General features: G+C 44.9%; 1 protein-coding gene across 1 annotated transcript; it reads left to right on the forward strand.

The window, feature by feature from the left end:
- Positions 1–764: 764 nt before the first annotated feature.
- On the forward strand, positions 765–7,118 carry SRP9 (signal recognition particle 9). Its single transcript, XM_066316277.1, has 3 exons — positions 765–916; positions 3,478–3,546; positions 4,813–7,118. Exons 1-3 carry the CDS (start codon positions 845–847, stop codon positions 4,930–4,932), a joined length of 261 nt encoding a protein of 86 aa, XP_066172374.1. The 5' UTR covers positions 765–844; the 3' UTR covers positions 4,933–7,118.
- Positions 7,119–13,168: the final 6,050 nt, after the last annotated feature.

Genomic DNA, 13,168 nt, shown 5'->3' on the forward strand with positions numbered 1-13,168 from the left:
CCACAAGCTTTGTGCTATAAAGGCACAAAAATCTTTGCAGGCAGTGGGATTTTAAAACAACGGGAGAAATCTCAGATCTTTTTTTTTCCCTCCCTCATTTCATTTTTGAAGGGAATTTTTAAGTCAGCTTTATGTAAAAGCTTTACGCGGACAGGACTGAAAAGCAGAGTTCCCCAAGATATTTCATAATTTTATTCTATGCTATTCGGCCTCTTTCCCAAAGAGCAGCTCCAGTTTAGCAATGCCTCAGCACCCCTCAGCAAAGCCGACCAGGGAAGGCAGCGAGGGTCTCCCACACATCCCTTTTGTTCCACACGAAGCCGATCTCCAGCTTATCGCAGCCCTTCCAGCCTGGGAAATCCTGGGGCTGGCTTCAGCTGGGAGGGCCGGCCGGGCAAACAGGACACCGGGGCACGGCCCGGGCCTTGCCCTCCCCTCCCGCCGGACCCCCAGGCTCCCCGCTGGCCCAGCCGCGTCCCCAGCCTCCCCTGTGGCCTCAGGGCGCGAGGTTATCGCGGAGACAGCCCGTACCTGGCCGAGCCCTGCCGGTGCCAGCCCCGGGCGGGCGGGCGCTCCGCCGGCGGCGGGGCTCGAACCCGGCACTCACGGGCGCCCGGCCCGGCCGCCACCGGGCGGGGAGCGCCGGCCGCCATCCCGCCGCTCCTCCAGGGGTCGCTGTGGCGGGAGCGCCCGGCCGGCGGGCCCGGGAGCCCTGAGTTACGCGCCTCGCGATTGGCCGGTGCTGTCCCGCGGACCAATGGCAGGCGGTGTCTCAGCCGCACAGCCGCCCGCCCGCCTCCGGAGCCATCTTGCCGCGGCCGCGGGTAGCCGAGCGGGCCCGGCCATGCCGCACTTCCAGGCCTGGGAGGAGTTCACCCGCGCCGCCGAGAAGCTCTACCTCGCCGACCCCATGAAGGTGGGACAGCCCGGGCCAGGAGGGGAGGGTGCGCGGCTCGGCCTCGGGAGCGGCGCTCTGGAGGCGGCTCCAGCTGCGCGCAGCTCGGCGGGCGCGGCGGGCGGTGTCGGGCTGGGAAGGGTTCGCTGGTTATTGCACGGGGCAGGCAAGAATTAGAGTCGCAGAATCGATTAGGTTGGAAAAGACATCCGAGATCATCGAGTCCAACCTGTGACCGAACATAGCAGTGTTAAGTAGACCATAGGGAGCACTAAGTGCCACGTCTACTTATTATTTGAACACGTCAAGGGATGGTGACTCCAGCCCCTCTCTGGGCAGCCCTTAGTAATGTCTAATCACCCTTTCCATGAAGAAATTTCTTCTAATGTCCAACCTAAACCTCCCTTAGCACAGCTTAAGCCTGTGTGGGGGTTGCGTGGGAGAAGAGGCCGATTCCCACCTGGCTGCACCCCGCTGTCAGCAGCTGCAGGGAATGATAAGGGCACACCTGAGCCTGCTGCGGCTGAGCACCCCCAGCTCCACTGCCCTTCCCTGGGCTCTCTGCAGCACCGCCATGCCCTTCTTGAAGTGAGGGGCTCAGGACTGGACACAGCACTTGAAGTGTGGCCTCACCAGTGTCGAGTGACGGGGGAAAGAACCTGCAAGGAAGGGGATTAGTCGTTGGTGTTGCACCTGACCATCCTTTCCCATTACACGGGAGGAAGCTCTCATTTATCACCCCGACAACATCCCTGGGGAACGGTGTTTCCGGTGTGTTAATGGCAGCTGGGACTAACCTCAGGAACCGAACTTCAAGGACATTGAGCTCATTTCACGGTGTACCTGTGTGTTAGAAACCGAAGTTAAGGCTTCTGCTGAAGTGTCAGGAACTGATTTATTTTATGGGTTTATAGCATGTAAGACCTTTGTCATTTGAATTCGTCTTTTCATTAGCACTTTGCATTGTTGCCTGCAGTGACGTTTCAGGTGGTGTTTGCATCCTAAACATGCATTTCTTGTTTCCGGTGACTTTTGGAAATGTGGTTTATGCAAATACTAAAATTAACCTCAGTCTTCGTTGTAGTTTGCCTAAAAAGCAGCACAAAAATGTGATGTGGAACTCACACCTGAGAAAACTTCAGTAAAAAAGGCCAAAAATAGGGGAACTGGCAAAACCTTCAGAAGATTAAATTAATATCTGATTGTTTAAAGCTGATTAGTGTCTGCCTTTTAATTAGCACAGAGACACCATATGTGATTGCTGCTGATAATTAAAATTGCCCAGTTTTGCCTTCCTAGGCTCTATGGCATTCAATGAAATGAAAGAGAAGGGATGTCACTGCAGCCAGGAGTTGTTCTTCCCCTTTCCTTAAAGGACCTCCAAAGACAATCTTTTCCCATCCATGGCAGTAAATTTGTCTGGTTACAGAGGGGGTTATATAGGCCCCGTTGTGGTAACACAACGTTGTTTTGGCAGAGACTTAGCTTCAGCAGTTTTGTAATTGGGCTTGCTGGGAAGCTGAAGGAAGAACAAGAACTGTGGGAGATGGGTGTGTGTTCTTCAGGCAGGTACTGAGTAGTCTTGCCTTTTGCAAGAGCAGGTTATTGATACAGTGAGTGTGTACCTGCTGCCTCTCTTGTGCTTTTGGGGCTGCTCAGCAGAGACACGTGCTGTTACACTGCTGCTATGGTCAGAAGGTTGCAGTTTGTTAAACAAAAAGGGTCAATCTGTGATGAGATCCACTCTGGAACAGGAATTTCAAGATGTATTTGTAGCGAAGGAGGTTGTTGACCATTAGCACAAATCACTGTACAATAAAACCTGTTCGCAGTGTGAGTTCAGAACATTCTCAAAGGCCACCTTGCTTTGTTTCTAGTTACTGATGTTAGCTAAGGTTGCAAACAGAGCCTCTGTGGCTGGTTCTGTGCTCAGGAGGAATCATTTAATGCCCAGTCGCTGAGGAGGTGGATTTTTGTCAGTGTGGCTTTGAGCACTTCATTGATTTGAGGGTCCAGAGGGACTGGAGAGGTTAGAGCTTAGGGCAGGTGACTGCAGGAGTAGCTGTGGTAACAGTTCAGGTGCCATAGAAGAAAAAGTGGTGATGTTGAGCCTTCCCCACTCAGCTGATTCGAGTCCTCATGCAGAGCTGCTCTTTTTTGAAGTGTTTCAAGCCCACAAACACAGGCTTCTGGTTGGTTTTTCTGGGGTGTCATACCCAGCGAGGGGGTGTCTCGTCTCAACATGACTCTCATGGTTTATCCTGCTGTCTCCAGCATCTCTGCAGCTGTTGTTGCTGTATTTGCAGGGTTTTTGAACATGCCCAGTGTTGACCTTGCTGATGCTGCTGGAAAACCAGTCTACAGTGTTAGGCAGGAAAAGGTGGTGGGTCAGCTTCCACACCACCTTGGCTGTGGGATTACAGCTCCCACACCACCGGAGCTGAGGACTGCCACAGGGGCTGAAAACATGGAGCAGTACATAATTGTGATTAAGGGTAGTCTGAAGGTGGGCAGATTCCCTTCAGTATATTCTGGGAATTGTTAGCCGTGAGTGCTCATTTTTTTAATGTTTGCCATTTCAGGTGCGTGTTGTTCTCAAATACCGACATTGCGATGGGAACCTCTGTATCAAAGTAACAGATGATGTGGCTGTAAGTACAGAACACATTCCCCTTTCAGAGCTTCTTGTACCACTCACAGACTTGTGTTTTGCTGTCAGTCGGCTTGGGAGCTCTGGGACACTGTGTTGAGAGTGCTTGACAGTTTTCTAAAAACTTGTGTTCAGCCTTCATTCGTTGCTGTGTCTGTGATTGACACTGACCAGTTCAGGAGCATTTTCAAACAGGTGTTTACTAGTGTGAGTGTAGTCCTTTTTATTTGCTCAGAGTGGTGAAAACTTCCAACCATAGGTTAAGTTCTTTCTTTGTGACTATGAGACTGAATGACAGTGATGTTGCAGCTAAGGAGTTTTCTCTGCAGTCTAGGGTGAGCCACAGTATTCTGCCCTATTCTTGTCTTCAGACTTGGAAAAGAATCAAATTTCTTCTTTCCAGGAAAAGTGGTCTGGTGTTGGAATTTCAAGTGGCTGGAAGGGATGTGAAACTCCAGTAAAGGCACTTCTTGATAGGGTAATAGGGTTTAACATGAGTGAGATGTTGAGTGTGGGGCACTGATAAAGGGGAATTTAAGGGTAATTTTGTTGAAGTCTCCCATAGGGGAAGTTGGAGTCAGTTGGTTCACAAACATGAACTCATCTGGGGTATAGGCTGCCTTACCTGCTTTCAGTCACAGAAAGGTCTTACACTGGATGGGGGAAAATGAGGATTTGTTTCAGGGTTTTGGTTGGGTGGTTTTAGTGTTTTAGTTTGTTTGCTTGTTTATTTGGATCTTTTTAATTTTAACAAGATGCTGTGTTCCCTATTTAGGGCTGTCTTAGAAAAACATGTTTTGTTTGGGGTAGGGAATCCCCTTCAAAGGGAAATACTGAAGTTTGTGTCCCTGGCAGTGTAACATAGAAGACTGTGAAAGGCAAAATAAACTTGCTTTCAGAATATAAAGAATTGGAAAGTAACTTCAGGTTTAAAATCTGGTTCTATGTTTGGACAACACAAAAAAAGGACAGCTTTAAGACCCAAGTTTTAACAGTTTTTTGGGGCTAGAAGAAGCTAGGATAAATTATGAGTTCCCCTGTTTTCAGTATGGGAGGATTAAGCAGAAGCTTAAAAGTAAACACGGATACATTTGTGCTTTGAAACAGGGTAGATGTATTGGTGCTGCCTCCTGGTAACTGATGAACATTCAGTGCCCTCCTTGTTTTGTGTGTTCCGAGCACAAATGCACAGCAGCTCCAAACAAGATAAAGTGAACCTGAGTTCACAGCTGAAGTGGAATCTGATATCAGGAACTTTGTCTTGCAGTGTTTGCTGTACAGAACAGACCAGGCACAGGACGTGAAGAAGATCGAGAAATTCCACAGTCAGCTCATGCGGCTCATGGTGGCGAAGGAATCCCGCAGCGCTGCCATGGAAACAGACTGAAGTGCTGCGAATGAGATCTCTGCTCCGGTCATATTTCACTGGAAGCAAATCTTTGGGATTTGAATGAGAAACTGGGTCAGGAGATGCTTTTATGTACTGAAGTGGACTGATGGCAAGTCTGAAGCATTTTCACCCCTCAGACTCCACTTTGGAAATCTAGGAAAATAAGTGCTTTCAATTGAAAGCTTATATTTATTTTTGGGTATTAAGTAACTATTCTTACACATTAGGTATGCTAAGAAGACAAGTAAATATTTTAAATCTACAATATGTTAGTCCAAATTTGAGAGGCCACAGGCATACTTCTGGAAGGTTACTGTAAAATTTCACATAGATTTCATTGTCTTCATATCTTATGCTGATGTATTCTCAAAATGAGAGGGTTTATTAAACTAATACTGTAGCATGGTGACTGGGTCTAATAAATATTTACATACATTATATAAATCTGTTGGGTTTAGAATAACAGATGTTTTCTGAACTAAAATGTTGAAATTGCCAATTTGTATTACCAGTGTCACTGTCAGCACTCTAGCTTTTGGTATTGCTCTTAGTCATGAGATGTGCAACACCATCCATGATGCAGTTTGTAGAACTCTTACATTGGCTAAGTGATTAAACTTCTGTATTTTAGAAACTAAAATATAACTTCACTTGAATAACGCTAGAGATCTGTGAGAAACTGGGAGGGGTTTTTTCTGCTTGTGCAAATACTGTTACTAAAAAACAGTCAGTGGCTTTTTTTACATACTTGAACTATTTTGTACTAGCAGGGCTTCCTTTTCCCATCCTTGCTTCAGGCAGAGTTGAAGTATATCAGCAAGACAAATTCTAGAAGTTCTTGCCTGTTATGTTAATAGAAAATATCCAACCAAACGCTGTCCAGATTCTTTATTCTAGTAGCTTGTTAACTGCATTTTCAAATGTTACATGTGGCAGGTGGGTGCCTGCCAAATGAATAAATGGATGAAAACAGCTTAATAAATACTTTAATACCACTGTCAGACCAACACTCCTGTAGCTTAAATGTGTTTCTCACAGTAACCTCTGGTAGGCTGCTGGAAGCCTTAATTGTCCCTTGTAAGAAAGCTTTTTGTTTGAAAAGCCAGTAGCTAAAATTGATGCTTGCTTTGACTAGGTCTTGCTTACTTGAAAACAGATGAACATTTTCATGTAATTAGGCAATTGGTATAACTAGGTGCTTTCAGAACTGACTTTTTTGGGTTAAACCAAGCCACAAAAGTGTAAAGCAGGACCATACTTGTAGTGGCATTTCTATATAACGAAACAATCTACTTAAGGAGCTACCTGCTGTCACTTACATAAAAATAATGGAGCTACTGGGAAGCAGTGGAGTTTCCACATTTGCCAAAAGCTTGGAAAAAACCCACCAGGCTTGAATATTGCATTAGAGTACCTTTTCAGCTGAACATAGAATGTTGCACGTTGTTGGAGAATATTGCAGCACTGAATTCCTGGTGAGTGCTTAAAATTCTAGTCAGCAGCAGTGACTGGTATGTGTGTAGCATTTTTGTATTGGCTTTTGAAATATAAATAAAGCCAGAGAGAAGGCTGGACTCAGTTCATTGTTAAACTTCCATGAGATACTGTAATACTGGAATTTTTCTTTGGTGCTCCAAATAACTTTTCTAATATTTGCAATATAGTAGTAGAGAGACTGGGTGTACCAAAAGGCTTTGGCTTTGTACTCCAGTGGGTTTTAGAGGAGGAGCCATTACAGCACTATATATTAGAGCAGCAGTTTTCAAGCAAAACAGTCAAGGGAATGCATTTCTACTTTTCAAAATCCAGAAATTATTTCCCTAAAACCCTGGGGAAATACTATTGCTACTTTTGTAGGAGTATGTGTTGTTAAGCTTGTTCTCCATATACTCAGAAAAAAACTAGAGTGGTTCTGTGCAGTCAGAATGGAGAAGAAAATATTACAAAGCTTCTGCTTAAATTTAAATGGTATGAAAACTTGTTTAGAAAAACATAGGAGCTTCATAACTTTGTCCTGGAATTTTCAGCCATTTCCGTGCTGTGTTCACGGGCCGTAGAGAAGCTCTGAATTCCAAGTCCTGTTTCTTTCATGCCTGTACTCTTGCTGAGAGTATGTGTGCTTGTGTACACTGATCACTTCCCTAATAAACATTCGCTGACTTGGTCCATCATGTTGCCAGCTACTTGAATGTGTCCTCTGGTTTGTGATTAAAAAATCAGTGTCTTGTGGCTGCTGCAGCCAAGGAGTGCTCACAGTACCTGAATCCCTGCATTGGGCAGCCCAGCTTGCCAGAGGCTCCTGCTCTCCAGCCAGGAGCTGGTGCCAGTTACAGGCTGCAAACAGGGCAGGAGCACATGGGCAGCCTGTGCAGTGACAGACAGGTGACCTTTGCAGAAGTGGAATGATAGAAAAAAAGAGGATGCTTTTCCCTGCTACAGCTAATTTTGTTGCTGCGTGGTAGTTATCATCAGTAATTGTTCTGTCTCGTGAGAGTAGCTTAATAAAAAGATGGGGGCCTTGTTATTGTTCCAAGAACTTGGCTTAGTTTACCCATGGAATTTATTTTCTCTGGTGTTCTCACCACCTGGGTTCCCTGAGTGTCTTGATTTCAGTTCTTTGTGCAAGGCATTTAGGCTGAGTTGGTGTCTGAGCTCTCCCTTATGTGCAACTACACCACTTCTGTTTCCAATTTTAGGGATTTGAACCCTGCTGCTCCATATGTAATCCATTGTGGAAGTGTATTCTGGAGTGCAGGGAGATTTTTAAATTATCTGAAGAAGTGAGAAGTTTGGTCACAGGACTTTGTTTTAGAGAGCCTTATGAAAGAGGCCTTCCTATTAAAGTCCTGACCTGACTTCTAGGAGTGACAGGTTCATTCTGAAAAACTGGTTGCTTTGGTGCTGGAGTGTGTCAAAGTGGGAAATGGAACCAAAGCCAAGCAGATGCTTTAAAAAATGTTTTGACTTGTCAAAAGAATTATGTTTCATCTCAATAAGTTTCTTCCCACAATATAAAAGTGGGTAATACTCAGCATTTTGCTGTAACAAATGTGAGGAAACTGGTTTATGTCAGTAGGACTGGGATGATCACTTGTTGCTCTAGGCTGGTCTTAAAGGATTAAGTCATTTTAGGTGTTCTTAGGGATTCATCCTGCTATAGGTAGGATGAATCCCCTCACTTCGATCGCCTGGAAGAAGGATGGGAATAGTTACCTTAACCAGCTGTGCTCTCTCACTTCTGGCTTAGAGGGGGACAAGCCTCTCACAGGGATGATACTGTAACCACCTTTCAAATGAAGTTTGGATCTGAAGTGGAAGTACATAGAAAACAAGTGAGTTTCTTTTCTGTAAACTTACCTAGGCTGCAGATGATGCACAAGTCCAGATCCTTCAAGATTCTGTGAGCATTAGTGGGTGTCCTTAGGGAGTAGGAGCTTAGCTGAAAACTGGTATTTGTACAGTGCTGTGTGCTGAGGGACCTTCCAATTGACTGAAGCAGAGCTGTTTTGATCAAATAAATCCAAGGAGTCCTTTTGTTAGGTAACTGTCTTAAAGAATCTTCACTGGTTGTTTTTTTTTTTTTTAGAGGAAAATAGTCTGTGAAGAACTACATTTAATTCCTTGCTTATGTTAATAGTGATTAGCTTTTCAAGATGAGGGTGTCTATTCTGAAGTGCTGATACTACTTTAAAGGTAGATGCTGTGTGACTCAACACAACTTTTGTTTATAAAGATACTATCTGTTAAAAGAGCTTTGAGAGTTCAAGGATTGGTGTTTAAATACAAGGACGGTTGAATTGTCTTTGTTGCTGGGGATGACATAAATACATGCCTTTCATCTCTTATTACTTTCACATAAGCAGATCTTTAGTCTAAGTAGACTCTTCAGGCTGGCTTTCAGATAAAGCTCCCCACCCTGATGCTGGCCTGAAGTGTTTGAGTCACTACAGACTGGAGACAGATGTGGGCTTTTTAGTCTGTAGAAATGTTATTTTTGAGATGAGAATGATGCCGCAGTATTTTAGCAGCAGATTAGTTACTCAGCAGAATGCAAAGCGTGGTAGTTTGTTAACCCCTGCTTATTATGCAAGCCTGTGTGTGTGCCCACTACAGGCTCCACCAAAATAAATGCTCCTGGGAGAATGTGGGCTTAAACTGGACCGTGTAAAACTGAAGTCTGTGGGAACTGAGCAGATAAAAACATGGTCATGGCATGAAAGCAGAGCTAACTGCCTTCATGCAAGCCCAGGCCCATGTTGTTGAACACTACCTTTGTTTCTGGTGAAAGTAAGTTCTTATGTTCTTATACTGTGCCAAGGTAGTTGTAGGGGTGTGTTCTTGGAGTCCTGTGATGGGAATGCAATTACTTTCTGCCATTCTAAAAGCATCTTAAGCCCTGAGTGCCATCTCTGTTCTTGGAAGTGCCTGGTCTAGCAGGAACCAGCGTGCTCGACCCATTATGACTCCTCAAACAGAAGTATTGTGAATATTTGGATTACAAAACCAAGAGTATAGAGTTTCTCTTAAACTGCAATGCTTGTATTTATGGAAGTGTTTTCCATTTAAATCAAGACCAGCTCTGAGGACATTTTGCTTTGTTTAGTGACTTTGGTTTTGTGCTCACATTCTTTTGTCAGCTTTTTGGTGACAATTCTTAGTAAATTTTTAGAACTATAACCATCAGCCATAATGAGAGGTGTGGAATAGGTTGATTTTTTTAAAATTTAAATTTTCTTTGAAGCTTTCTCTCTCTCTTTTTTTTTTTTTTTGTCTTTTTTTTTTTTGTCTAGAAGAAGATGTTGTTTTGTTCATGCAAGGACTGGTCTGCATTGTCCTGCCCTTACAGAGAACCTTCATGAGCTACAGGCTTACAGGCTTGTGTTTTACAGCAAGATTCCAAAGACTGGTTCCTTGCAGAGGGGGTTGAGTTTTCTGGACACCTCCTGAATGGCTGTGCTGGCTGGTAGTGAGCAAATGAGAGTTCGGGTCGCTGAAATATGCATTTTAACTGGGTTGCTCATGCATGTAAATACAGCCACCTCTACTGCCGCTCTGCTATCATTGTGTGGCTGGGAGATGAAAGGCTCGCCTCGGGGCGCTGACAAATGAGCTCTGGCAAACCGTGTGCGGCTCAAAATGTGATTTTCCAAAGGCATCTGCTCCGGTAAGGAGTCAGCAAGGCAGGGGGATGAACTAATGCCTCAGACACGTCCGTGTGAAATTCGGTGTCTTGCACTAAATTGCCTTAAAAGATAGCTTTTAAATTTGGGGGCGAGATGGAGACTGACCTTTCAGTGATCGACAGTTCGGGAGTATTTGGGTTTTTTAAACACATTTGCTGCGGCAGTGCTCCCATATAACTGGGTCAGGAACCAGAGGAATAAACAAATTTCATCAGGGATTGTTGGTTTGTGCCCAGAGGCGAACCTTCTGTGCTCGGTCACACAGCAGAGCCGGGTGACACGGGGGTAAAACCGTGCAAATAAGCAGCCGTGGTTTTAGCAGAGCAAACAGCTGCTTTGCAAATAGCTCCTTACCCACCACAGATGTTGATCGTCCCTTGAATGTGTGGGCTGGGATTCCACAGCAGCCTTGGTCCACAGAGCAGCTGACTGCTGATCCCTCTCGCCTCGAGCACCGATTCCAGTGTGTCTCTGAGCCTCAGCGGAGCTGTTCCCATTCACCAGAGCATCAGAAAACTCCTTGGAGTTCTGGAGAGGTGCTGGTGTGGTGCTCGGCCCGGTTAGTGTGCCGAGATGGCTTCGCAAAAGGTCAGCTGAGTGCTGCCAGGAGAGAAATGGAAGGGTTGAGAGCTCCCGAGAGGGGTGAGGAGAACGATGGGAGTGAAAGAACCAGTTAGATTGGCTTGGGTTGCCATGGAACCACAGCCTAAAAAACTCTTACCTTGGAATTCCCCTGACTTGCTTGTGAAAACCTCCTGTCTGTCGCATTACGTACCCTGCAATGTGCACGCTATACAATATTTACCTAAAAACTAGATGTGTCTGAATTTGTTTCAGCATTTTTCTAGTTCGTGTGGATGATACAGAAAGGGTGGAACCAAAGCCTGTAGATGATGTTCTTCCCAGAAGCCACTCTGGTAGTCTCTCAAACTGAGTAGCCAGACCTGAACACATGGTACAAAGTGTAAATTATACCATGGATTTATAGAACTGTGTTGTAATTCCTAACATTTTTGAAGTGCCAGTGTTGGGGCAGGGATTTAAGCAGGGATCAGCTGTTGAGGGCTTACTCCAGCAGTAATGGTTCAGTGAGCTGTAGCTGCTCCAAACCAATAAATTCTTTAGATGCCTCCAGAATGCATCCAGGTGGCCAACCCTCGAAACACAAATACTGAAACACCTCCTGGATGTGATATCACTGGTGGTGAGAATGGACTATTTTGATTTTGTGGAGAAGAGTTTTCTTTCCTCGTTCTTTTGACTCCTGTATTAAGCTTCCTTCTTTTCTGACTATGCAGTCCCTTCCTCTTTTGCATTTGTTTTAAACTTACTCTTTCTCTTTAGATCTTTCATGCTCCCCTTATTTTCCTCTTTACCGTTGATCATGGTGATGTTATAATTGCCTTAGGGGAAGAGGATTGTTATGCAGTTGTTGCTTTACCTTCGACTTGTGGGTGTTGATTGAGGATTTTGTTCTCAAAGTAGAACTTCAGTAGAGGGACATTCTGCACTGTCACACTTGGGAAGAGTAGGTCTGTAGGTGTCACTGAAGCATTAATATTAAACTGCATGGCCACCTTCCTCGGCCAATAATAGTACAAGAAAATGGTTTTACTGGATATAAACAAATTACACCTGGATTTTAGCAAATAGAAAGATCCTTCAGCTCATACTCTGTGTTGCAGTATCTACATAGATTGTAGCAATTCATTTGCTTTCCTATAGTGCAAATTGCAATCCTCTTGGCATTATTTTATTTGGCTGATGACTGTCTGCCAGTCTACAACTTGTAAAAGATGAGATATCAGCAATTCTCCATAATAATATTTATCAATACCTGTCTTACAATAGAAAGAGTGATCTTTAAAGGTAAAAACCTTTGTTTTGTGTGTTGTTGTCAGTTTCTCTGGGCTTACATGAATTTTAGTTTGAACTCTCTGCAGTTCACCTCCCACCAGTAGTCCCATAAGTTTCTATTGTGGCCACATCCTCCCCTTAATTTCTTAACAAATTCCAGCTGCTTTGAAGGTGGATATTTTGTGTATTGTTCCTCTATGCTGTGTATTCTTCCTCTACCTCAGCCCAATGCTAAAGCAAAAATTACTTTGAGGAGTGCCAGACCATGGAGTTGCTAATGTTTTCCAGTTGTCTTATTTAGAATCACAGAATATCTCAAGCTGGAAGGAATCCTCAAGGATCATTAATTCCAACTCCCTGCTCCTCACAAGACTACCTAAAGCTGAACCATATGATTAAGAGCATTGTGCAGATGCTCCTTGAAATCTGACAGGCTGGGTGCCATGAGCACTTCCCTGTGGCTTGGTCCAGTGACTGACCACTCTGTGAAGAACCTTTTCCTAATGTCTAATCTGAATTTCCTCTGATGCAGTTTCATTCTGTTTTCTTGTGTCCTGCTGCTGATCAGCAGAGAGAGATCAGCACCTGCTCTGTGAGGAAGCTGCAGGGATGTGATGAGTTCACCCCTCGCCTCTCCAAGCTGAACAAACCAAGTGACCTCAGCTGCTCCTGAGTCCTTCCCCTGAGGCCTTTCACCAGGCTGGTCACCTCTTCTGAACACACTCTAATGATTTATTGTCCTTCTTGTGGTGCCCAAAACTGCAAACAGGACTCGAGGTGAGGCTGCACCAGCACAGAGCAGAATTGGGCAATCACCTCCCTCTACCAGCTGGCAACGCTGTGCCTGATGCACCTCAGGGCACGGTTGGCCTTTTGCCTTGAGTGGCATTTGCATTGCTGTGTTCTCCTCTGCTAGGCTGTGGGAGTTGTCTGATTTCCACGATAAACAGCCAAGCCAGTTCACTTAGGAGGGATCCATGTAAAGCTCTAAACCTGGTGTGATCTTCCTCTGTTCCATGCCGGTTTGAGGTACCCACTTTGCTCATTGCTCTTTACTGCTGCTACTGCTTTAATTGCTTAGGTTGGAAAAGAGCCTCTGAGATCATCAAGTCCAACCATTAACCCAGCACTGCCAAGCCCACCACTAAACTGTGTCTTTTAAGAGTTCAGTGCTGCTAAAGCACAGAGAAAAA

This window comes from Sylvia atricapilla, chromosome 3 (assembly GCF_009819655.1).
Source record: "Sylvia atricapilla isolate bSylAtr1 chromosome 3, bSylAtr1.pri, whole genome shotgun sequence".
NCBI classification, from domain to species: Eukaryota; Metazoa; Chordata; class Aves; order Passeriformes; family Sylviidae; genus Sylvia; species Sylvia atricapilla.

Coding starts and splice junctions, on each gene's coding strand:
- SRP9 (XM_066316277.1), top strand. CDS start 845: ATGCCGCACTTCCAGGCCTGGGAGGAGTTCACCCGCGCCGCCGAGAAG. Junction 917..3,477: donor ACCTCGCCGACCCCATGAAG/GTGGGACAGCCC, acceptor TTGCCATTTCAG/GTGCGTGTTGTTCTCAAATA. Junction 3,547..4,812: donor AAGTAACAGATGATGTGGCT/GTAAGTACAGAA, acceptor TTTGTCTTGCAG/TGTTTGCTGTACAGAACAGA.